The sequence below is a fragment of the Halichoeres trimaculatus genome, unplaced genomic scaffold (genome assembly GCF_033239565.1).
Source record: "Halichoeres trimaculatus isolate MK-OKI-2021-1 unplaced genomic scaffold, fHalTri1.1 fHalTri1_scaffold_15, whole genome shotgun sequence".
Taxonomy (NCBI): Eukaryota; Metazoa; Chordata; class Actinopteri; order Labriformes; family Labridae; genus Halichoeres; species Halichoeres trimaculatus.
In genome coordinates, this window is record NW_027437193.1 from 117,501 (window position 1) to 144,686 (window position 27,186).

At 48.9% G+C, this 27,186-nt stretch overlaps 1 protein-coding gene across 1 annotated transcript in view; it reads left to right on the forward strand.

Moving 5' to 3' along the window:
- The window catches only part of LOC141804191 (unconventional myosin-X-like), a gene marked incomplete at its 3' end in the record, with an annotated part of 100,954 nt that overhangs the window by 40,458 nt on the left and 33,310 nt on the right, over positions 1-27,186 (forward strand). The window contains 5 exon segments of the mRNA XM_074688513.1: positions 9,868-10,055; positions 24,194-24,328; positions 24,414-24,538; positions 26,965-26,978; positions 27,055-27,139. Coding sequence (XP_074544614.1) covers positions 9,868-10,055; positions 24,194-24,328; positions 24,414-24,538; positions 26,965-26,978; positions 27,055-27,139 — 547 coding nt within the window.

The window sequence follows — 27,186 nt, forward strand, 5'->3', positions numbered from 1 at the left end:
TCATCTCCCAGAAGCCTCTGCTGCATCAGAGGTCTGAATCCCAAAGCACCAAACATGTGCTGCAGCTTCCTGCTCTTTGTTTCCTGTCTGACCGTAGAGACGAGCTGTTAGCATCTCCACTCTCTGATTTCCTGTCTGACTGTAGAGACGAGCTGTTAGCATCTCCACTCTCTGATTTCCTGTCTGACCGTAGAGACGAGCTGTTAGCATCTCCACTCTCTGATTTCCTGTCTGACTGTAGAGACGAGCTGTTAGCATCTCCACTCTCTGATTTCCTGTCTGACTGTAGAGACGAGCTGTTAGCATCTCCACTCTCTGTTTCCTGACTGTAGAGACGAGTTGTTAGCATCTCCACTCTCTGATTTCCTGTCTGACCATAGAGATGAGCTGTTAGCATCTCTGCTCTCTGTTTCCTGTCTGACTGTAGAGACGAGCTGTTAGCATCTCTGCTCTCTGTTTCCTGTCTGACTGTAGAGACGAGCTGTTAGCATCTCTGCTCTTTGTTTCCTGACTGTAGAGATGAGCTGTTAGCATCTCTGCTCTCTGTTTTCTGTCTGACTGTAGAGACCAGTTGTTAGCATCTCCACTCTCTGTTTCCTGTCTGACTGTAGAGACCAGCTGTTAGCATCTCTGCTCTCTGTTTCCTGTCTGACTGTAGAGACGAGCTGTTAGCATCTCCACTCTCTGATTTCCTGTCTGACTGTAGAGACGAGCTGTTAGCATCTCCACTCTCTGTTTCCTGTCTGACTGTAGAGACCAGTTGTTAGCATCTCCACTCTCTGTTTCCTGTCTGACTGTAGAGACCAGCTGTTAGCATCTCCACTCTCTGTTTTCCTGTCTGACTGTAGAGACAAGCTGTTAGCATTTCCACTCTCTGTTTTCCTGTCTGACTGTAGAGACAAGCTGTTAGCATTTCCACGCCTGTTTTCCTGTCTGACTGTAGAGACAAGCTGTTTTGACCCCACATGTTGAGTCTGGTCCAGATCCAGAGGCCTAACCCTGACCCTAGCTCAGCAGCTCGGCTTCTTGGTGGAGATCCTCTTCTGTACGTCAGGATTTCTGGAGCCGTCCAGCTTCACCAAAATGCTCCATCAGAAACGTTTCTCCTGCATCGTGCTCACAGTTTGGCCAAAATATTTTGGGTTGTATCTTTGTCAGAATATCTGAAAAACCCGGCACGAGGAAAACAAGGAGTAAACATTTCAGACACTGTTGGCGAGACGTCTCCCCATCTGTGACCGGTTAGAGCGCCACAAACAGAGACAGGGATTAGTCAGGAATCTGGAGGAAACATCACTTCTGGCTCAGATGTTTACAGTTCGGTTGCTTCATTTGTTACTATGGGCGAGAGTGTGTGTGTGTGTGTGTGTGTGTGTGTGTGTGTGTGTGTGTGTGTGTGTGTGTGTGTGTGTGTGTGTGTGTGTGTGTGTGTGTGTGTGTGTGTGTGTTGTATGGTTTGCTGTTGTGCATGTGGGATCCTTTTCCTTGGACTGTAACGCACTTTGTGTTCATCTTTTTGTCTGAAAACTACTTTATAATTAAAGTTTGATGATTTCATAGACATGATACTGTGTGTGTGTGTGTGTGTGTGTGTGTGTGTGTGTGTGTGTGTGTGTGTGTGTGTGTGTGTGTGTGTGTGTGGAATGGTGTCAAACTGAGTCATAGCCACAGGTTGTGTTCTCTGATCACTAACAGTGTAAACCTTCTCAGGTTTCTTGCGTCAGCTCCGTGGTATTCCTCTCAAACAGGACATTTGAAACCAACGGCACATGCAGGGAGAAAAAAAGTGGCCATGGTTAATCACATGAGCCAATGGGGGGGCTCCTGATGGAAGTCACAGCCAGTTAGCTCCCAGCCAGGGAGCTGCCGTGGAAACTGTTACCAGGATGGAGGAGCAGGAGGTGTAATTGAGTCCAAATGGTCGTTATTCATCCAGTTAAGGCCAGGCGTGACTTTACGGCCGCCCCCCCTGAGTGAACCCAACCTTTGGAGCGGTGCTGAAACAGACCGGGGCATGTTTTTAACTGGGATACAGTTTGTTCTTGACTTCACACAGAGGGGAAACGTTTCAGACTTTCTCTGATACGACAAAGTCTCCAGTAGAAACCCCGAACATGACAGCACAGCGTCAGCGTCTCTGAACCATCTACACCACCAGCTGGGTGATGAAGATCTGAGTGATGACGAGCTGGGTGATGACGAGCTGAGTGATGACGAGCTGAGTGATGACGAGCTGAGTGATGACGAGCTGAGTGATGAAGATCTGAGTGATGACGAGCTGAGTGATGACGAGCTGAGTGATGAAGATCTGAGTGATGACGAGCTGAGTGATGACGATCTGAGTGATGAAGATCTGAGTGATGAAGATCTGAGTGATGACGATCTGAGTGATGACGAGCTGAGTGATGACGAGCTGAGTGATGAAGATCTGAGTGATGACGAGCTGAGTGATGACGATCTGAGTGATGAAGATCTGAGTGATGAAGATCTGAGTGATGAAGATCTGAGTGATGACGAGCTGAGTGATGACGAGCTGAGTGATGAAGATCTGAGTGATGACGAGCTGAGTGATGACGAGCTGAGTGATGACGAGCTGAGTGATGAAGATCTGAGTGTTGACGAGCTGAGTGATGACGAGCTGACTGATGACGATCTGAGTGATGACGAGCTGAGTGATGACGAGCTGAGTGATGAAGATCTGAGTGTTGACGAGCTGAGTGATGAAGATCTGAGTGATGAAGATCTGAGTGATGACGATCCGAGTGATGAAGATCTGAGTGATGACGATCCGAGTGATGAAGATCTGAGTGATGACGAGCTGAGTGATGAAGATCTGAGTGATGAAGATCTGAGTGACGAAGATCTGATTACCTGAGCTGCTGTGTTTACACTGAGCTCCGTCTCAGAGACAACACACCTGTTGATTTACAACATGCGCTGTGTCATGACGACTGCCTCCCCCTCCTGCTCCCCCTCCTGCTCTCCTCCTGCTCTCCTCCTGCTCTCCTCCTGCTCTCCTCCTGCTCTCCTCCTGCTCCCCCTCCTGCTCTCCTCCTGCTCTCCTCCTGCTCTCCTCCTGCTCCCCCTCCTGCTCTCCTCCTGCTCTCCTCCTGCTCCCCCTCCTGCTCTCCTCCTGCTCTCCTCCTGCTCCCCCTCCTGCTCTCCTCCTGCTCTCCTCCTGCTCTCCTCCTGCTCTCTTCCTGCTCCCCCTCCTGCTCTCCTCCTGCTCCCCCTCCTGCTCTCCTCCTGCTCTCCTCCTGCTCCCCCTCCTGCTCTCCTCCTGCTCTCCTCCTGCTCTCCTCCTGCTCTCCTCCTGCTCCCCCTCCTGCTCTCCTCCTGCTCTCCTCCTGCTCCCCCTCCTGCTCTCCTCCTGCTCCTCTCCTGCCCTCCTACTGGGTGCTGGGTCGGCTCATTTGCTCAGGGAGGGAGTGCCGCAGCCTGTATTTGTCATGTAAATACTGTCACCTCAACTGCCATTCAAATGAGTTAGCATCCTGGTTGGAAGTGGGTCAGTCAGTCAGTGGGTCGTTTGAGAGGATGAGCGTGAGGCGGTGAACAGAGAGCCTGTGTTTGTCCAGGATCAAAACACCGAGTTATCCTTCAGGTTTCCAGCTCTGACCTCATTTCAAAGATCTGTTTTTAACCACAGACCTTTTTTCTAAGTATGACAAGCATCTGAGTGAGGAACGGTACAAACAGTTTCAGATTTGTCCAAGAGATTTTTTCATCTCTCAACAACATTATCATGTTGTCATTAAGAAATAAGCCTGATTAAAGTAAATCATTTCAATGTTTTTGTTTCAGACACTGCAAAACTTCACCATGTCCAAAATATTACTGAGGCCCTTTTTACATCCCAAAGGTTTCATCCTAAAACCAAAAAAACACGGTAAAAAAAACAAACAAACTGAAAAACACTAAAGTGAGTCTGCCAGGCCTGTAGGTGGAGCTATAACTGTCTTGTCCAGAAGCAGCTTTTGGTAGATCTCCTCTGAAGTAGAGTTGATCATCTGGTGTGTTGGTGAATGCTCAGAGCAGAAGTGGAGCAACAGATGCTCATTTAGTCAAAGACAGTCACAGATTCAGCAGATTGAGCAAAACAAGCTCAACACGGGAGATCACCATCATCCTAACAACGAGACTGATGGACTCTTTGACTGATGGACTGTTGGTCTGTTGGACTGTTGGTCTGTTGGACTGTTGGTCTGTTGGACTGTTGGTCTGTTGGACTGTTGGACTGATGGACTGTTGGACTGATGGACTGTTGGACTGTTGGTCTGTTGGACTGTTGGACTGTTGGTCTGTTGGTCTGTTGGTCTGTTGGACTGTGAGACTGTGAGACTGTTGGTCTGTTGGTCTGATGGACTGTTGGACTGTTGGTCTGTTGATCTGTTGGACTGTTGGACTGTTGGACTGTTGGACTGTTGGACTGTGAGACTGTGAGACTGTGGGACTGTTGGACTGTTGGACTGTTGGACTGTTGGTCTGTTGGTCTGTTGGTCTGATGGACTGTTGGACTGTTGGTCTGTTGGTCTGATGGACTGTTGGACTGTTGGACTGTTGGTCTGTTGGTCTGTTGGACTGTTGGACTGTTGGTCTGTTGGTCTGTTGGTCTGTTGGTCTGTTAGACTGTGAGACTGTGAGACTGTGAGACTGTTGGTCTGTTGGTCTGATGGACTGTTGGACTGTTGGACTGTTGGTCTGTTGGTCTGTTGGTCTGTTGGTCTGTTGGACTGTGAGACTGTGGGACTGTGAGACTGTTGGTCTGTTGGTCTGATGGACTGTTGGACTGTTGGTCTGTTGGTCTGTTGGTCTGTTGGTCTGATGGACTGATGGACTGTTGGACTGTTGGACTGTTGGACTGTTGGACTGTTGGACTGTGAGACTGTGGGACTGTTGGACTGTTGGACTGTTGGACTGTTGGTCTGTTGGACTGTTGGTCTGTTGGTCTGTTGGTCTGATGGACTGTGAGACTGTGAGACTGTTGGTCTGTTGGTCTGTTGGACTGTTGGACTGTTGGACTGTTGGTCTGTTGGTCTGTTGGTCTGATGGACTGTTGGACTGTTAGACTGTTGGTCTGTTGGTCTGTTGGACTGTTGGTCTGTTGGACTGTTGGACTGTTGGACTGTTGGACTGTTGGACTGTTGGACTGTTGGACTGTTGGACTGTTGGACTGTTGGTCTGTTGGACTGTTGGTCTGTTGGACTGCTGGACTGTTAGACTGTTGGTCTGTTGGTCTGTTGGTCTGTTGGACTGTTGGACTGTTGGACTGTTGGACTGTTGGACTGTTGGACTGTTGGTCTGTTGGACTGTTGGTCTGTTGGACTGTTGGACTGTTAGACTGTTGGTCTGTTGGTCTGTTGGTCTGATGGACTGTTGGACTGTTGGACTGTTGGTCTGTTGGACTGTTGGTCTGTTGGACTGTTGGACTGTTAGACTGTTGGTCTGTTGGTCTGTTGGTCTGATGGACTGTTGGACTGTTGGTCTGTTGGTCTGTTGGACTGTTGGTCTGTTGGACTGTTGGACTGTTGGACTGTTGGACTGTTGGTCTGTTGGACTGTTGATCTGTTGGACTGTTTGACTGTTTGACTGGTGTATAGGGCCCCTGAAAAGGATGTTTTTGATAGGACTTTAGCCTCTGCAGGACAGCTGACCCATGAACTCCCTCATCTCTTTTTGTACTCTGAGACGCTGTTACGCCACCTAATGGTTGAAAGTCCTGTGATGGCGGTTCACAGTAGAAACGGTGATTAAGAAACAGTTTGATTTGAGCACCTTGTTCCTCTAGCGGCGAATGTTTTATTTTCCAACATGTTTTTTTTTTTCCATATAACCTGACATGTTCAAAGTTATTAAACTAACGCCCATATAAGGGCATGGCAGACTTAACCGAAAGGCATGTATAAAGAAAACCGTGCTGAAACCCACCTCTCCAAAGCGTGCCTAAACAGAGAACTAAAGCATCCAAAAGTACGTTAAGAAAGATAAAAAGAAGACGCTGATGTTCTGGTAACATGAAATAAGACGCTGATGTTCTGGTAACATGAAATAAGACGCTGATGTTCTGGTAACATGAAAGAAGACGCTGATGTTCTGGTAACATGAAAGAAGACACTGATGTTCTGGCAACATGAAAGAAGACGCTGATGTTCTGGTAACATGAAATGAGACGCTGATGTTCTGGTAACATTAAAAATAAGATGATAATGTTCTGGTAACATAAAATAAGAAAACGCTGATGTTCTGGTAACATGAAAGAAGACGCTGATGTTCTGGTTACATTAAAAATAAGATGATGATGTTCTGGTAACATGAAATAAGAAAACGCTGATGTTCTGGTAACATGAAAGAAGACGCTGATGTTCTGGTAACATTAAAAATAAGATGATGATGTTCTGGTAACATGAAATAAGAAAACGCTGATGTTCTGGTAACATGAAATAAGACGCTGATGTTCTGGTAACATGAAAGAAGACGCTGATGTTCTGGTCACATGAAATAAGACGCTGATGTTCTGGAAACATGGAATAAGACGCTGATGTTCTGGTAACATGAAAGAAGATGCTGATGTTCTGGTAACATGAAAGAAGATGCTGATGTTCTGGTAACATGAAATAAGAAAACGCTGATGTTCTGGTAACATGAAAGAAGACGCTGATGTTCTGGTAACATGAAAGAAGACGCTGATGTTCTGGTAACATGAAATAAGAAAACGCTGATGTTCTGGTAACATGAAAGAAGACGCTGATGTTCTGGTTACATGAAAGAAGAAGCTGATGTTCTGGTAACATGAAATAAGAAAACGCTGATGTTCTGGTAACATGAAAGAAGAAGCTGATGTTCTGGTAACATGAAATAAGAAAACGCTGATGTTCTGGTAACATGAAATAAGATGCTGATGTTCTGGTAACATGAAATAAGAAAACGCTGATGTTCTGGTTACATGAAAGAAGATGCTGATGTTCTGGTAACATGAAATAAGATGCTGATGTTCTGGTAACATGAAATAAGACGCTGATGTTCTGGTCACATGAAATAAGACGCTGATGTTCTGGAAACATGGAATAAGACGCTGATGTTCTGGTAACATGAAAGAAAACGCTGATGTTCTGGTAACATGAAAGAAGACGCTGATGTTCTGGTAACATGAAAGAAGAAGCTGATGTTCTGGTAACATGAAATAAGAAAACGCTGATGTTCTGGTAACATGAAAGAAGACGCTGATGTTCTGGTAACATGAAATAAGAAAACGCTGATGTTCTGGTAACATGAAAGAAGACGCTGATGTTCTGGTTACATGAAAGAAGAAGCTGATGTTCTGGTAACATGAAATAAGAAAACGCTGATGTTCTGGTAACATGAAAGAAGAAGCTGATGTTCTGGTAACATGAAATAAGAAAACGCTGATGTTCTGGTAACATGAAATAAGATGCTGATGTTCTGGTAACATGAAATAAGAAAACGCTGATGTTCTGGTTACATGAAAGAAGATGCTGATGTTCTGGTAACATGAAATAAGATGCTGATGTTCTGGTAACATGAAATAAGACGCTGATGCTCTGGTAACATTAAAAATAAGACGCTGATGTTCTGGTAACATGAAATAAGACGCTGATGTTCTGGTCACATTAAAAATAAGACGCTGATGTTCTGGTAACATGAAATAAGACGCTGATGTTCTGGTCACATGAAAGAAGACGCTGATGTTCTGGTAACATGAAAGAAGACGCTGATGTTCTGGTAACATGAAAGAAGACGCTGATGTTCTGGTAACATGAAATAAGATGCTGATGTTCTGGTCACATGAAAGAAGACGCTGATGTTCTGGTCACATGAAAGAAGACGCTGATGTTCTGGTAACATGACAGAAGACGCTGATGTTCTGGTAACATGAAATAAGACGCTGATGTTCTGGTAACATGAAATAAGACGCTGATGCTCTGGTAACATGAAATAAGATGCTGATGTTCTGGTAACATGACAGAAGACGCTGATGTTCTGGTAACATGGTGGCTGACAGAAGAGTGGCAGCACTGCCTCCTTTCAGGAGCTGGTCTGGTTTTTGTGCCCTCAGTGAGGCCTGCTGGGTAAAAGAGGGTCCGGTCTGCCTCAGTCTTCTTAAATCTTCTCCTCCAGGCAGCGCCATCATGTGAGCTGATGGAAACACCACATCAGGTTTTCACTTGCAGTCTAAGTAGGGATCCTAAATGTTCTGGTCTTTGGGAGACTGTGATCAAAGTCCGGTCTGTCAGCTTTTACATATGAGAGACCAGGAGCGAAGACCCCATTGGTTTGTGTCTGTACAGCTCGCATTTTGGGGCATTTCCTTTGACTAAAACCAGGACAGGTCCCAAACCACCGACCCGTACCGTCCCACTTTTTAGGACCCTTGGGGGCCCAAACTTAACTGATCCGACCCCAGAAGGTGGAGCTAGAAACACTGCAGGCTGATCCAGACCATGCCTCTTTACATCACTTCCATCATTGAAAACACGTCACCACAGTTTTTTGTTTTGTTTTTTATGTTTTTCTGAGGGAAACAGCATTTCTTTATTTAGAAAAACTATGCCTAAAATTTTCTTTTTTGATGGTTTATTACACGTTTTATAATTCATTTCATGAGTCTGGACATAAGTTCATATGATTTATTAAACTTTGGGATATAAGGAATTCCTGATGCAAAGCACACGGTGGTAAACAAGAAAGACATGGCAGCATGTAACATACGCGCTGACAGATTTGGTATGTTCGGTCATAAAGGGTTAATGCTATGGAGACGAGAAACCAGACAGTCCAAAGTGGTTGTCAGAGTAGGACTTCAGCTCACGTGGGAGACGGGAAGCTCCACGTGAGACCCAGACCCAGAGCGGGGTTTTCCTGGTGAACAGGGCTGAAAGGAAAACCACAGTAACCAAACAGCTTCTGCTCTCTGAGGCTTCGGCACCAAAAAGCCGCTCGGGTCTTCCTGTCCCCGAGTGACCGGGCGTAAACTGTAACGTGGAGGAGCAGGATAGAAAGCCCTGGTTGTTTTCTCGGCTGGTTTGTTTCTGTTTTTTTCAAAGCCTGCCTATTTATCCATTAGTCACCACCGCAGCACTCGAGCTGCTGCCAAGGCCGGTTCTGGATCCACAGGCCTGTGTTTCAGCAGTCTGGCTCGTCTCGCTCTGAACTCTGAAATATGAAGCTGGTTTGGAGAGGCTGCAGTTTGTGGTGAAAGAGACGCGAAAGGTTGAGCGTGCTGAGAGTTGTGCTGCTGTCAAACTGATGGAGAAGGTTTTGGCGCTACCTGAGAGCGCCCTGAACGCTCTCGCTCTGAGTCTTTAAAGGGGTCCAGGTGATGTTTCTGTCAGGATGGAAGTTTGACCCTTCAGTGGTCATTATCCTGAAGCCTGTGGCAGCAGCTGGTGTCCAGAGGGGGGCGTCCTGTGACAGCAGGCAGCTTGGCGTTCAGGGGGGCTGTGAGCTGAGCTGCTGTGTCTTTGAGCTCAGCTCATCCAAACATTTTATAACCAAAGCAAAATGATCTGTGTCAGATTCTGATGGTTTCAAATCATCGGAGAGAAAATGTGGTGTTGAGTTATCAAACTCAGAAACGTGACTGATTTCTGGGTTTAGAGTGAAATGTTGTCTCATTACTGTCAGCTAGAGGGTTTCAGCTGCTCAACGCTTCAGGTTCTGGTTTGATGGTGCTCCAGATGTTTCAGTGAGGGACCGGTTAGCACCTGGACTCTTCTTCTACAGAGCCACGCTGCTGTAATCTGTTCAGACACTCTGAAGCCTGTACGGTCTTCGTCTGACGGCAGGGTGTGTAGTTATTGTTCACTTTGTGTTTCTATGACCTTTAATTCTCTCTTTCCTGATCCTCAGACATACATCGGCTCCATCCTGGCGGCGGTGAACCCTTACCAGCTCCTCCCGGGCCTTTACGACCGGCCGGCTGTGGAAACGTACAGTCGACATCACCTCGGCGAGATCTCCCCGCACATTTTCGCCGTGGCCAACGAATGTTACCGCTCTCTGTGGAAGAGGCTGCAGAACCAGTGTGTCCTCATCAGGTGGGTGTCCTCATCAGGTGGGTGACCTCATCGGGTGGGTGACCTCATCAGGTGGGTGACGGGAAAGGTGTCTCTGAAGTTAAAGTAAGGATTGGTGGCCACTAGGGGGCAGCAGGAACCTCCTAAACAAGCTGGATGTGCTATAAAGCTGCAGTTTGGGAATATCCAATCATTATCCTCCCATTTCCTATCAGAGCTTGTTTCAAGCCCTCTGATTGGCTGCCTCCCTGAGCCATTGTTGCCCTATGCTGGTTAGCCCCGCCTCTCGGTGCACTTACCTCTAAAGTCTTTGATCAGAGGGTGTCGGGTCCCCTGGTTAGCTTCGGCTCTGAAGATCTGAGCCCCTCACGCTGCGACCATCTCCTTCCTCTGTCCACCTCCTTCCTTCCTCATATCCTTCCTCGTATCCTTCCTCATATCCTTCCTCATATCCTTCCTCATATCCTTCCTCTTTGATTCAAGCTGGACGCAACTTTCACATCCTGAGTGGCTCCATTGTTCCTTCAAACACGAGACATTTTCCCCTGGAGGCCTCTGAGCACGAGTTATTTTTACATGTAAGAGATGATAATATTTGGCTCTGGAGCTCGCACACAGCGGATGTAGCAGATATCAGAGTGTGGGGCTCGGTGGGAACTGCTGAGGTATCCTGAATACGTGGCGCTCAGAGGACTTCTTCCTGTCCTGTTGGGACATCAGGTCCAAAGTAAAGTCAGATCTGAGGGGATTATGTAAGAGCACAGAAGAAACAACGAGAGCACTCAGCGTTTGAGTGACGTGAAACCTGGTTGGAGGGAAATTATTGGGATCACCGACTGAATCGTGATTAAACTTGTAAATTCAGAGATCTCCCTTTAATTACACCAACTCTACTGAGAGATTAGTTTCACTTTGAACTCTAGAGCAATCTCATATTCAGGTAATCCAGAAAAACTAAGCTCTGCATCTGCTGCGCTGTTGGTGTCAGTAGCTCATTGCTTCAGGCAGCAGTCTCTGCGTTTTCTGACGATTAACGTACATGATTTTACAGCCCTGTATCTCCCACTTTCACAGGCATTCTGGGTAATGAGACACACATGTCCAGGCCTCAGACTCGGCTGCTTTGAGTTTGTGGAGAAAGTAGAAAGTCAGCGGTGGCTTTGCTTTTATTGTTAATGAATAATGAGAGCACTTAGTGCAGCAGCTGCTCGACACCCTCAGAGTCCAAAACGCCTCGCGTCGCCCCCGGTTACCGTCAGCTTCCTGTTGAACCAGGTTTCATCAGCGTTAGGAAAGGGAGAAACTCAGCTTGTTCTGATGGGACTGACTGAGTGATGGGAACACGAGAAACCTCCTGAAAAGTCGATGTTGGCTCCAAAGCCTGGTTCATCCCTCTGCACTGACCCGGTGCTGAAATCACCTCATGTGTCTCACGACGGTTCTGCCAGTGTGGCCCGGCAGACACTTCTGTTCACAGAAAGACGATCCAGCCTGACAGGAAGTACAGAAAACACGTGAAAAAATGCACTCTTCCAGAATAAAACAAAGCGTGGGGGAACCAGATGGTTTTTATTTTGACTCCAACAACAAACGGTGAAAAGTGGAAAGGCCAGTCCGAGCCAGCAGCTCTGAGCTTTTCTCTAAAGTTCCAGGGTTTTAAGATCCAAACTGGGTTTCTAGTCTGATCTGGATCCTTTGGTCTTGAGGGTTCTGGAACTCAGAGATCACATTTATTCCTGAATGCTATTAATCCGGATCATTCTGGGACCCTGGAATCAAAGTCAGTTCTGGACTTGATCTCGAATCTATTTTTTCATCCTAAGGATTCTAAAAGTCCAGGAATAAACTGAGGAATTTGGCCGTGGTTAAAGAGTGCTGGTTCTGATCCAAAGGATTCTGGAGTTTTGAGATCAAAGTCAGAATCCTGGTCTTGACCTGGTCCGGCTTCTTCTGGTCTTGAGAGTTGTAGAATTCTTCCATCAAGGCCAGAATTCCTTTGGACCAGGAGAATTACAGAACAAAGTCTGGTTCCTGTCCCGGTCTCAGAACTCTGCTGTTGATCCGGAGGATTCTGGAAATCCACCGTAGCTTTAGCCTCAGTCCAGACAGTTATCTTTGGACACAGCGGAGCGAGTGAAGTCTGTTTTCCTGCTTCTCTCTCCTCTGTAAAGGTGCAGTACGTGATGGCTTTGACCTGGATATGTGGGGTTTTCCGTGTAATGTGGTTGGACTGAGAAAAAGGAGCAGCTCTGTCCGTGCCGTCTCCCCTCACATGTTCTCAGTCGTCCTGCAGCTCGGCACAGAAGCTCCTTTGTCCTGCAGGATGTCGGTCAGTGGGAAATATGTGCGCCACAGTGAGGCGTAAACACTAACATGCCGTATTGTCGTGGTCGGAGGCCCCGAGCTGCACAATGCTGCCGTTCTGTCAGCGTTCATACATCAGGGCTGTAGACCTGCTCTGTGTTTGTCCTCGCCCTGCTCTGCTGGTACTCTTCCTGCTGCTACCCGCGGATTTCCCCTGAGGGCTGAGGCAGCCTCATCTCATCGCGCTTTTCTTGCATTTCCCTCCTGAACTCTTGTGTTTCTCTGACTTTAGGAAAATAGCTGATGTAGCGCAGAGTCTTCAGCCTCTGGAAGAAGAAAAACACTGGCTGGTTTTTTCCGTGACAGCAGCAGCTGCTCATGGGTCCATGTGGGTCAGAGCGGACAAACCACAGACCGTAGTCACGACCTTTAACTGTGGCCTCAGCTCAAACACAACCTGACGCTTCGCCGTCTGTTGGAGGAGGCGAAATGACACGCTGAGGTTTCCAAAACACACAGTGTAGAGCATGATTATCCTCTTCTCTCTTTTTCCAACTAACACTGGATCCGTGTTCAGCTCCAGAGACTTGGAGTTCATCACAGTTTCTCTGGTCCTGGATTTAACCATTTCACAGCTTCTGGCTGCTGTCCCAGCATTGATAAGAAGCTCACGTTTCTCTGACTGAGAATCAACAACAGCAAATACAGTTTGTAAAGTTGGTCGTTTTTTAAAGAAGCAGGTTCTGGTTTAACAATTCATGTGCTGGATTGATGCTAAGAGCTCCAACAAAGCCCCTTCAAACGTCACATCTCACTTCAGGACGGCTGAAATCTGGATCAGAGATCTCTGAGTCTGATCGACCGGAGCCAGACCTACAGGTCCACTTCAAGGTTCAAATAATCACCAAGGACTTTATCAGTCCAAGAAACACCAGATTAAAACTTCATCACTCTTCAGTCGGGTTAAGGTGGGCTCATTCAGGGGGACGTGGAGACGGGGAGACAGGGAGGGTCGGCCTCTTTCAGACGGATTGGAGCTCAGGAACTGTGTTTGAGGCTGGAAGTTAAGTCCAGGTGTGTGATCGGTGTCAGTCTGAGTCAAAGAGCTGCCGCTCGACCTGCTACCTGCTCTGCTTCCCAACATGCTCTGCTTCCCAACATGCTCTGCTTCCCAACACGCTCTGCTTCCCAACACGCTCTGCTTCCCAACGTGCTCTGCTTCCCAACATGCTCTGCTTCCCAACATGCTCTGCTTCCCAACACGCTCTGCTCCCCAACACGCTCTGCTTCCCAACATGCTCTGCTTCCCAACATGCTCTGCTTCCCAACATGCTCTGCTTCCCAACACGCTCTGCTTCCCAACACGCTCTGCTTCCCAACACGCTCTGCTTCCCAACATGCTCTGCTTCCCAACACGCTCTGACACAATCACTTCTCCTGTTGGTTCCTGAAGAACTCTAAAGCCATCTGAGAGCGGGACCTCGTAAAAAACCTCTAACATAGAGGAGCCCCCACCCACACAGAGAAAGGTTTGAGTGTGTGAGTGAGTGAGTGTGTGTGTGTGTGTGTGTGAGTGTGTGTGAATGTGTGAGTGTGTGAGTGTGTGAGTGTGTGTGTGTGTGTGTGTGTGTGTGTGTGTGTGTGTGTGTGTGTGTGTGTGTGTGTGTGTGTGTGTGTGTGTGAGTGTGTGTGTATGTGAATGTGTGTGAGTGTGAGTGTGTGTGTGTGTGAGTGTGTGTGTATGTGAATGTGTGTGAGTGTGAGTGTGTGTGAATGTGTGTGAGTGTGAGTGTATGTGAGTGTGTGTGAGTGTGTGAGCGAGGAAAAAGAGGAGCCATAAATTGCAGGCTGGCACTTTAAGGCGAGGCAGGAAGCTTTCTCCTGGATTTAGGGGATTGTGGGTAATCAGATCCAGGCAGAGGGAACGAAACGAGAGCTGCTGTGACGGAAGAAGACGAGGATCCAGGAAACAAAAAACATGTCTGCTCATTAATGTTCATGATGCCTCCACCTGCCTCCATCCTGCTTCCACCTGCCTCCACCCTGCCAACATCCTGCCTCCACCCTGCCTCCACCCTGCCAACGTCCTGCTTCCACCTGCCTCCACCCTGCCTCCACCCTGCCTCCACCCTGCCAACGTCCTGCCTCCACCCCTCCTCCACCCAACCCTGTGGAGGGCGTTGGCAGTTGGGATGTGTCTGGCAGGTTTTTGGATGTTATTTCCTGCGTTGGTGAAAATGAATAAATGTTTCTCTCGATGACAGACGATGAACTTTTAGTCTCAAAATATGAAGCATGAGAGCTAAACTGCAGTTCCTGGAGTGTCCACTAGATGCTGGCTGCAGAAAGACCTGAGAGCACAGACACACCTGTTTTAAAAGCAAACCTTTACAGCGTTGATAAACATGTTTACAGCCTGGTTCAGGAAGAAGTTTTACTCTGAGTGTCTCATTTTATCAGAGGGGATTTTTGCACTGCTCGTTATTTTTGAGGTGATGAACTTTCCAACACGCCCACAAACAGCCGCAGCTGATTTGACTGACAGGTGGACAAACCAGTAGCTGTTAGCAAAGAGGCTGATGAAGCGGCTAAGTCACGACAGGCTGTAAAACTCTGTGCCAGAAACAGATGGGTGATGTCACCACGTCACATCTTCTCTGAATAATGACACAGAAACCTAAAAAAACTTTAACAGATGAAAGTTTTGTTTTTGTTGATGAGATGAGAAAAGACTGAAATGTGCCACGGCCTGTCAGTTCTAAATTTGTCATTTCCTCCAATCGGTCAAAATCCAAACATACAGAGGTCCTTTCTGCACACCCCCCACCACCACCACCACCACCACCACCACCACCAAACCAGAGCAGAGACCTTCTGGATGCTTCTGTCAGAGAAACATGTTGATCTCAGCCTCCTGCTGGGTCCAAAACAGTCCAGGTTTCATTCTGATCCAAAGTCCAGGGGAATGTTATCCTCTAACCCCAACCCTGTCCCTGATCCTCTGACCCCAGAGGTGGGCTGGAGGTCAGACCTGAGCCTCTGCAGCTCCCTTAATCCATCAGGCATGTGGGGTCACAAAAGCCCCGCAGCAGACCCGCAGCACAAACATACCTGAGAGGGTCTTCCCCCCTGGGCCGTTTCTCTGCGCGCTCTGGTCAATCATCAGACTGAAGCGTGTCCAGAGGAAGGAATGCTTCGCAGCAACACCAGAGAGCATGATGGGAAGGAAACTGGGTTTATTAAGACCTGAAGTCTGTGTTTATGCTCCTCTCCCAGCTCCTCCTCTCCCAGCTCCTCCTCTCCCAGCTCCTCCTCTCCCAGCTCCTCCTCTCCCAGCTCCTCTCCCAGCTCCTCTCCCAGCGCCTCCTCTCCCAGCTCCTCCTCTCCCAGCTCCTCCTCTCCCAGCTCCTCTCCCAGCTCCTTCTCTCCCAGCTCCTCCTCTCCCAGCTCCTCCTCTCCCAGCTCCTCACCCAGCTCCTCTCCCAGCTCCTCTCCCAGCTCCTCCTCTCCCAGCTCCTCCTCTCCCAGCTCCTCTCCCGGCTCCGTGTGGGGGGTCATACCTTGGGTGGCAGCAGCTTGTGAAGAGCCAGGGTTTGGTACAAAGGCAGCGTGCAGTTTTTGTGTGTCCCCCTTTGGGTTAGCTGGCACACGGCCTGAGGTCTTTGAAACGAGCTGGATTTAGCGGGTCCTTTCAGGGTTTTGTCCGAGTCGTTTAAATAAGTTACACACACCGAGCCCTTTAAAGTGGGATCCAATCCCTTTAGGAAAGCTGGACCGCGTGCTGGACTGAGTCAGATCTGGACCTGTTTCCATGCAGCTGAACCAACAACCCACTAAAATAAAAGTGGTGCACGGCAGCCCTGCTCTTTTCTGGACTTCTGGTCCCAGAGGAGCTGGAACACAAACCAGTCTGTAAGAAACAGCCCCCCCCCCAGGAAAGCTTGTGTTATATCAGGGTCAGCATTCAGTCTCAGCTTTATGTGAGTTTTTTCTGTGTCCAACTCCAAGAACAAAATATTTTTGAGCCAATTTGTTTTTTTTTTCTCTTCCTGCTGCTTCTGCAAACCCTGTTTCAGCTCAACTCTAACCCAGGGGCCCCTGTGAGCTGTGTCTAATCTTCACTTTTCTTTATGTACCATTACTGATGTGCCCAACCCTAACCCTGTTCTGTACCCTGGAGGTCCTAGCTGCTGCTCTACCTGCCTTTTTTTTCAATGTGTACACGTACAAGAAAAAGAGACACACTTTCTGCACCTTGGTTTTTAATGCAGACATATGACATGAAGATAAGTGTGCTCTGCCTGCCTTAGCTGAAGAGAGAGGACGTTAACTCCCCCCACCCTGGTTTATATTGTAAGCACATGAAGGATAGACCTTTAATGAGCACCAGCTCACAGCCCCTCTGCTTTCCTCTCCCAGAGAGTCTGTGTATGTGGCCTTCACGTCTCCAGCTAAAACAAGACACCCTGAGAGTTTTCTGTCTGTCAGGGCTGTTTTCTGTCTGTCAGGGCTGTTTTCTGTCTGTCAGGGCTGTTTTCTGTCTGTCAGGGCTGTTTTCTGTCTGTCAGGGCTGTTTTCTGTCAGTCAGGGCTGTGACTGGATGGTTGTTCAGGTTAAATGTTGGTGGAGAACAGTCAAAGCTCAGAGATATTCAGGGAACAGAGCTGAAACCTGCTGACATGTCCATTTAAATGAATGTAGCTTTTTTTTTTTTTTTTTTTTTTTTTCATTTCACCACAACGGGATGAACCAGATTAAAGTTTATTTATTGTCACTTAAACTAGTTTGGAAGTTGATTATTGTTCATTTTCCAGGTAAAATGTCAAACTTAGCTGTTGTTTTTCTGTTCTTCTGGTAAAAATATCTTGTTGAAGTGTTGGTTCATTTTTTGCAGAAATCAGCTGATCTGTAAACACGTTGTGCTGAACGTGGTCGAGCTGCTCTGGAGTCTGTATTCTGTGTTAGATTCTTCTTAAAGCACACAAACTGAACACAAACATCTCCATCCTCCTCCTCAGACATTAAATCTGAGCTTTCTAAAACTCTGCAGCGAGGAGCCACCCAGCCATTATCCAAATGAAGAGCCCTGTTCCCCGAGAGAATCACACCTACACTCACCAACTGTTTACACATGTGGAAAAACAGCGTTCAGGACGCCACAGTCACAGACAGTTATTTATGTTGGTGCTTATTAAAACTGAAGCTGTAGATTACATCAACAGCTCCAGAGCCCCTCCTAGAGGTGTCAGAGTGTGTTGACTGACAGCCACGAACATCCTGCTGTGACTCTGTGACTCTGTGACTCTGTGTGACTCTGTGGCTCTGTGTGACACTGTGACTCTGTGACTCTGTGACTCTGTGTGACTCTGTGACTCTGTGACTCTGTGACTCTGTGACTCTGTGTGACTCTGTGACTCTGTGACTCTGTGACTCTGTGTGACTCTGTGACTCTGTGACTCTGTGTGACTCTGTGACTCTGTGACTCTGTGACTCTGTGACTCTGTGACTCTGTGTGACTCTGTGACTGTGTGACTCTGTGTGACTCTGTGACTCTGTGACTCTGTGTGACTCTGTGACTCTGTGACTCTGTGACTCTGTGACTCTGTGACTCTGTGTGACTCTGTGTGACTCTGTGACTCTGTGACTCTGTGTGACTCTGTGACTCTGTGACTCTGTGTGACTCTGTGACTCTGTGACTCTGTGTGACTCTGTGACTCTGTGACTCTGTGACTCTGTGTGACTCTGTGTGACTCTGTGACTCTGTGTGACTCTGTGTGACTCTGTGACTCTCTGTGGCTCTGTGTGACTCTGTGACTCTGTGGTTCTGTGACTCTGTGTGACTCTGTGTGACTCTGTGTGACTCTGTGACTCTGTGGCTCTGTGTGACTCTGTGACTCTGTGTGACTCTGTGACTCTGTGTGACTCTGTGACTCTGTGACTCTGTGACTCTGTGGCTCTGTGTGACTCTGTGACTCTGTGACTCTGTGGCTCTGTGTGACTCTGTGGCTCTGTGTGACTCTGTGACTCTGTGTGACTCTGTGACTCTGTGACTCTGTGACTCTGTGACTCTGTGACTCTGTGGCTCTGTGTGACTCTGTGACTCTGTGACTCTGTGACTCTGTGTGACTCTGTGACTCTGTGTGACTCTGTGACTCTGTGTGACTCTGTGACTCTGTGGCTCTGTGTGACTCTGTGACTCTGTGACTCTGTGACTCTGTGACTCTGTGTGACTCTGTGTGACTCTGTGTGACTCTGTGACTCTGTGACTCTGTGACTCTGTGACTCTGTGACTCTGTGACTCTGTGGCTCTGTGTGACTCTGTGACTCTGTGACTCTGTGACTCTGTGACTCTGTGTGACTCTGTGACTCTGTGACTCTGTGTGACTCTGTGACTCTGTGACTCTGTGACTCTGTGGCTCTGTGTGACTCTGTGTGACTCTGTGTGACTCTGTGACTCTGTGTGACTCTGTGACTCTGTGACTCTGTGTGACTCTGTGACTCTGTGACTCTGTGTGACTCTGTGTGACTCTGTGACTCTGTGACTCTGTGGCTCTGTGTGACTCTGTGTGACTCTGTGTGACTCTGTGACTCTGTGTGACTCTGTGACTCTGTGACTCTGTGTGACTCTGTGACTCTGTGTGACTCTGTGACTCTGTGACTCTGTGTGACTCTGTGTGACTCTGTGTGACTCTGTGACTCTGTGTGACTCTGTGTGACTCTGTGTGACTCTGTGTGACTCTGTGACTCTGTGTGACTCTGTGTGACTCTGTGTGACTCTGTGACTCTGTGACTCTGTGACTCTGTCTGACTCTGTGTGACTCAGTGACTCTGTGTGACTCTGTGTGACTCTGTGACTCTGACTCTGTGTGACTCTGTGTGACTCTGTGACTCTGTGTGACTCTGTGACTCTGTGGCTCTGTGTGACTCTGTGTGACTCTGTGTGACTCTGACTCTGTGTGACTCTGTGTGACTCTGTGTGACTCTGTGACTCTGTGTGACTCTGTGACTCTGTGTGACTCTGTGACTCTGTGACTCTGTGTGACTCTGTGTGACTCTGTGTGGCTCTGTGACTCTGTGTGACTCTGTGACTCTGTGTGACTCTGTGTGACTCTGTGTGACTCTATGACTCTGTGACTCTGTGTGACTCTGTGACTCTGTGACTCTGTGTGACTCTGTGACTCTGTGACTCTGTGACTCTGTGACTCTGTGTGACTCTGTGACTCTGTGTGACTCTGTGACTCTGTGACTCTGTGACTCTGTGTGACTCTGTGACTCTGTGACTCTGTGTGACTCTGTGTGACTCTGTGACTCTGTGTGACTCTGTGACTCTGTGACTGTGTGACTCTGTGTGACTCTGTGTGACTCTGTGACTCTGTGACTCTGTGGCTCTGTGTGACTCTGTGTGACTCTGTGTGACTCTGTGACTCTGTGTGACTCTGTGACTCTGTGACTCTGTGTGACTCTGTGTGACTCTGTGACTCTGTGTGACTCTGTGTGACTCTGTGTGACTCTGTGACTCTGTGTGACTCTGTGTGACTCTGTGTGACTCTGTGACTCTGTGACTCTGTGACTCTGTGTGACTCTGTGACTCTGTGACTCTGACTCTGTGTGACTCTGTGACTCTGTGTGACTCTGTGTGACTCTGTGTGACTCTGTGACTCTGTGACTCTGTGACTCTGTAACTCTGTGTGACTTTGTGTGACTCTGTGACTCTGTGTGACTCTATGTGACTCTGTGTGACTCTGTGTGACTCTGTGACTCTGTGACTCTGTGACTCTGTGAATCTGTGACTCTGTGACTCTGTGACTCTGTGACTCTGTTTGACTCTGTGTGACTCTTTGTGTGACTCTGTGACTCTGTGACTCTGTGACTCTGTGTGACTCTGTGTGACTCTGCGTGACTCTGTGACTCGGTGACTCTGTGAATCTGTGACTCTGTGACTCTGTGACTCAGTGACTCAGTGACTCTGTGACTTTGTGACTCTGTGTGACTCTGTGACTCTGTGACTCTGTGTGACTCTGTGACTCTGTGACTCTGTGACTCTGTGACTCTGTGTGACTCTGTGACTCTGTGTGACTCTGTGTGACTCTGTGACTCTGTGACTCTGTGACTCTGTGTGACTCTGTGACTCTGTGACTCTGTGACTCTGTGACTCTGTGTGACTCTGTGACTCTGTGACTCTGTGTGACTCTGTGACTCTGTGACTCTGTGACTCTGTGACTCTGTGACTCTGTGTGACTCTGTGACTGTGTGACTCTGTGTGACTCTGTGACTCTGTGACTCTGTGTGACTCTGTGACTCTGTGACTCTGTGACTCTGTGACTCTGTGTGACTCTGTGTGACTCTGTGACTCTGTGACTCTGTGTGACTCTGTGACTCTGTGACTCTGTGTGACTCTGTGACTCTGTGACTGTGTGACTCTGTGTGACTCTGTGACTCTGTGTGACTCTGTGTGACTCTGTGACTCTGTGGCTCTGTGTGACTCTGTGACTCTGTGGTTCTGTGACTCTGTGACTCTGTGTGACTCTGTGTGACTCTGTGACTCTGTGGCTCTGTGTGACTCTGTGACTCTGTGTGACTCTGTGACTCTGTGTGACTCTGTGACTCTGTGACTCTGTGACTCTGTGGCTCTGTGTGACTCTGTGACTCTGTGACTCTGTGGCTCTGTGTGACTCTGTGGCTCTGTGTGACTCTGTGACTCTGTGTGACTCTGTGACTCTGTGACTCTGTGACTCTGTGACTCTGTGACTCTGTGACTCTGTGGCTCTGTGTGACTCTGTGACTCTGTGACTCTGTGACTCTGTGTGACTCTGTGACTCTGTGTGACTCTGTGACTCTGTGTGACTCTGTGACTCTGTGGCTCTGTGTGACTCTGTGACTCTGTGACTCTGTGACTCTGTGACTCTGTGTGACTCTGTGTGACTCTGTGTGACTCTGTGACTCTGTGACTCTGTGACTCTGTGACTCTGTGGCTCTGTGTGACTCTGTGACTCTGTGTGACTCTGTGACTCTGTGACTCTGTGACTCTGTGACTCTGTGGCTCTGTGTGACTCTGTGACTCTGTGACTCTGTGACTCTGTGACTCTGTGTGACTCTGTGACTCTGTGACTCTGTGTGACTCTGTGTGACTCTGTGACTCTGTGACTCTGTGGCTCTGTGTGACTCTGTGTGACTCTGTGTGACTCTGTGACTCTGTGTGACTCTGTGACTCTGTGACTCTGTGTGACTCTGTGACTCTGTGACTCTGTGTGACTCTGTGTGACTCTGTGTGACTCTGTGACTCTGTGTGACTCTGTGTGACTCTGTGTGACTCTGTGTGACTCTGTGACTCTGTGTGACTCTGTGTGACTCTGTGTGACTCTGTGTGACTCTGTGACTCTGTGACTCTGTGACTCTGTGTGACTCTGTGTGACTCAGTGACTCTGTGTGACTCTGTGTGACTCTGTGACTCTGACTCTGTGTGACTCTGTGTGACTCTGTGACTCTGTGTGACTCTGTGACTCTGTGGCTCTGTGTGACTCTGTGTGACTCTGTGTGACTCTGACTCTGTGTGGCTCTGTGACTCTGTGTGACTCTGTGACTCTGTGTGACTCTGTGTGACTCTGTGTGACTCTATGACTCTGTGACTCTGTGTGACTCTGTGACTCTGTGACTCTGTGTGACTCTGTGACTCTGTGACTCTGTGACTCTGTGTGACTCTGTGACTCTGTGTGACTCTGTGACTCTGTGACTCTGTGACTCTGTGTGACTCTGTGACTCTGTGACTCTGTGTGACTCTGTGTGACTCTGTGACTCTGTGTGACTCTGTGACTCTGTGACTGTGTGACTCTGTGTGACTCTGTGTGACTCTGTGACTCTGTGACTCTGTGGCTCTGTGTGACTCTGTGTGACTCTGTGTGACTCTGTGACTCTGTGTGACTCTGTGACTCTGTGACTCTGTGTGACTCTGTGTGACTCTGTGACTCTGTGTGACTCTGTGTGACTCTGTGTGACTCTGTGACTCTGTGTGACTCTGTGTGACTCTGTGTGACTCTGTGACTCTGTGACTCTGTGACTCTGTGTGACTCTGTGACTCTGTGACTCTGACTCTGTGTGACTCTGTGACTCTGTGTGACTCTGTGTGACTCTGTGTGACTCTGTGACTCTGTGACTCTGTGACTCTGTAACTCTGTGTGACTTTGTGTGACTCTGTGACTCTGTGACTCTGTGACTCTGTGAATCTGTGACTCTGTGACTCTGTGACTCTGTGACTCTGTTTGACTCTGTGTGACTCTTTGTGTGACTCTGTGACTCTGTGACTCTGTGACTCTGTGTGACTCTGTGTGACTCTGCGTGACTCTGTGACTCGGTGACTCTGTGAATCTGTGACTCTGTGACTCTGTGACTCAGTGACTCAGTGACTCTGTGACTTTGTGACTCTGTGTGACTCTGTGACTCTGTGTGACTCTGTGTGACTCTGTGACTCTGTGACTCTGTGACTCTGTGACTCTGTGACTCTGTGTGACTCTGTGACTCTATGACTCTGTGACTCTGTGACTCTGTGACTCTGTGACTCTGTGACTCTGTGACTCTGTGACTGTGTGACTCTGTGTGACTCTGTGAATCTGTGTGACTCTGTGACTCTGTGACTCTGTGACTCTGTGTGACTCTGTGACTCTATGACTCTGTGTGACTCTGTGACTCTGTGACTCTGTGACTCTGTGTGACTCTGTGACTCTGTGACTTGGTGACTCTGTGAATCGATGACTCTGTGACTCTGTGACTCTGTGTGACTCTGTGACTCTATGACTCTGTGTGACTCTGTGACTCTGTGACTCTGTGTCTCTGTGTCTCTGTGTGACTCTGTGTGACTCTGTGTGACTCTGTGACTCTATGACTCTGTGTGACTCTGTGACTCTGTGACTCTGTGTCTCTGTGTCTCTGTGTGACTCTGTGTGACTCTGTGTCTCTGTGTGACTCTGTGAATTTGTGACTCTGTGACTCTGTGACTCTGTGTGACTCTGTGTGACTCTGTGAATCTGTGACTCGGTGACTCTGTGAATCTGTGACTCTGTTGCTCTCTTAGTGTTGACTGATGAGTCTTCAGAGGACGAGTCAAACGCCCCACAGAGTCCCTCAGAGTCCTTCAGAGTCCCTCAGAGTCCCTCATAGCCCCTGAAAGTCCTGTAGAAAACAGAATCGTCCAATATTTTGCACTTAAATGTTGCGTCCCGTTTTAAATCAGTAGGGGCACAATTTGTCCCATATTTCCAGTTTGCCTTGAACGCAGCACCACTTTGCCTGAATTCAACATGCGTTTGCGTCCGGGTGAGAAAGTCACAGGAAATCCCCCCCCCCCCCCCCCCCCCCCGAGGGTGTCCCTTATTTTTCAGCCCCAAAAGTGGCAACCCTACATTTATCACCAAACACTTTCTTCCTCCTCGTCTCTGCTTGTGTCTGCATGTTAATGTTTAAATCTTTACCTCCAGAGTTGCAGCCAGGCTGTGGCTCCTCATCAGTGCCAAGGCGCCCTCTAGTGGCTGGTTTTTGTTAGATACAGTCTTAATATTTCTCATGTTGAAATTACATCCATGTGGTTTAGTCATGAGCCCAGCATCATCACCTAATCCACGTCTGACCTGGTTTATTGTACAAACTAAACAAAGTCCCGTTCCGTAACTCTTCAGCAGATGTTTTGACTCTTTCAGTCAGTCCAGGCGTCACTTTGCTTTCTGAGTTTCTTGGAATATGACGTGTAACTGGACCTGTCAGGTGAACGTGGCTCTTATTAAATAAGATGTTTCTGCTCTCAGTAAAGACATAAACACTTGTAGGTGTGACGATGAGCCCTAACGTTTGTGTTTCCTCCCCCTCAGCGGAGAGAGCGGCGCTGGGAAAACGGAAAGCACGAAGCTGATCCTGAAGTTTCTGTCGGCCATGAGTCAGCACTCCTTAGAGGTGTCGTCTCGGGACAGGACGTCACACGTTGAGGAGGCTCTGCTGGAGAGCAGGTCAGTGACTCATCTTTTCATGGCTGGTTTTTCTGATAGCAGATGAGAAACAAGTCAAACGCTGATCCTCCTCCTCACTCCACAGCCCCATCATGGAGGCCTTCGGGAACGCCAAAACCGTCTACAACAACAACTCCAGCCGCTTCGGGAAGTTCGTACAGCTGCATTTCAGCCAGAAAGGCAACATCCAGGGAGGATGCATCGTGGACTGTATCCTTTCCAGCATCACCAGCACCGACACGCTGACACAAAGACACGCCAATACGCTGACACACTGACACAAAGACACAAAGACACGCCGATACGCTGACACACTGACACAAAGACACAAAGACACGCCGATACGCTGACACACTGACACAAAGACACAAAGACACGCCGATACGCTGACACACTGACACAAAGACACAAAGACACGCCGATACGCTGACACGCTGACACAAAGACACGCCGATACGCTGACACACTGACACAAAGACACAAAGACACGCCGATACGCTGACACACTGACACAAAGACACAAAGACACACAGATACGCTGACACACCGACACGCTGACACGCTGACACGCTGACACAAAGACACAAAGACACACAGATACGCTGACACACTGACACACTGACACAAAGACACGCCAGACGCTGATACGCTGACACACCGACACGCTGACACGCTGACACGCTGACACAAAGACACGCCAGACGCTGATACGCTGACATGCTGACACACCGACATGCTGACACGCTGACACAAAGACACGCCGATACGCTGACACACTGACACACTGACAAAAAGACACGCCAATACGCTGACACACCAACACGCTGACACGCTGACACAAAGACACGCCGATATGCTGACACACTGACACAAAGACACAAAGACACACAGATACGCTGACACACCAACACGCTGACACGCTGACACAAAGACACGCCAGACGCTGACACACCGACACGCTGACACACCGACACGCTGACACACCGACACGCTGACACGCTGACACAAAGACACGCCGATACGCTGAAACGTTGACACACTGACACTCCGATACGCTGACACACAGACAAACCGACACACTGACACGGTGACACACAGACACACTGACACACTGACACACAGACCACCGACACACTGACACAAAGACACGCCGATACGCTGTCACACAGACAAACCGACAAGCTGACACGCTGACACAAAGACACAAAGACACACAGATACGCTGACACACCAACACGCTGACACAAAGACACGCCAGACGCTGACACATCGACATGCTGACACACCGACACGCTGACACGCTGACACAAAGACACGCCGATACGCTGAAACGTTGACACACAGACAAACCGACACGCTGACACGGTGACACACTGACATGCTGACACGCTGACACACAGACAAACCGACAAGCTGACACGCTGACACGCTGACACGCTGACACGCCGACACACTGACACGCTGACATGCTGACACGCTGACACGTAGACATGCTGACATGCTGACACAAAGACATGCCGATACGCTGAAACGTTGACACACAGACCACCGACACACTGACACGCTGACATGCTGACACGCTGACATGCTGACACGCTGACATGCTGACATGCTGACACGCTGACATGCTGACACGCTGACACACACACAAACCGACAAGCTGACACGCTGGCATGCTGACACGCTGACACACACACAAACCGACAAGCTGACACGCTGACAACGCCGACACACTGACACGCTGACATGCTGACACGCTGACACGCAGACATGCTGACAACGCTGACATGCTGACATGCTGACAGGCTGACACGCTGACACGCTGACATGCTGACATGCTGACACGCTGACACGCTGACATGCTGACACGCTGACATGCTGACATGCTGACACCGCTGACACGCCGACACACTGACACGCTGACACGCAGACACGCAGACATGCTGACACGCTGACATGCCTGACATGCTGACAGGCTGACACGCTGACACGCAGACAAGCAGACACGCTGACATGCTGACACGCAGACAAGCAGACACGCTGACATGCTGACACGCTGACATGCTGACATGCTGACAAGCTGACATGCTGACACGCTGACATGCTGACAGGCTGACACGCTGACACGCAGACAAGCAGACACGCTGACATGCTGACACGCAGACAAGCAGACACGCTGACATGCTGACACGCTGACATGCTGACATGCTGACAAGCTGACATGCTGACACGCTGACATGCTGACATGCTGACACGCTGACACGCTGACAATGCTGACACGCTGACATGCTGACACGCTGACACGCTGACACGCAGACACACTGACACGCAGACATGCTGACACGCTGACATGCTGACATGCTGACATCGCTAGACATGCTGACACGCTGACATGCTGACACGCAGACATGCTGACATGCTGACACGCTGACACGCTGACACACTGACATGCTGACACGCTGACACGCTGACACGCTGACATGCTGACACGCTGAACAACGAGTTAAACGGTGTAACCCGTGGTGTTTGGGTACCCAGCTGCCCAACACCTCGTCAGCTCACGTGCTTGATTGTCTCTCTCGGTTTGTGAGGCTGTGTCTGGTGTTGTTCCTTAACTGTGACTCTTTGGACCACAGACCTCTTAGAGAAGGTGAGTGGGGTATCTGTTGGGGAATGTGTGAGAATTGGAGAAAACGCTTGATCTCACTTCCTGTCTCCGTCTGCAGAACCGAGTGGTCCGGCAGAACCCAGGGGAGAGAAACTACCACATCTTCTACGCACTGTTGGCAGGAACCAACACACAGCAGAGAGGTCAGTGACCACGTGAAGCTCAACGCACAGTTTTGAGGACATGAGCC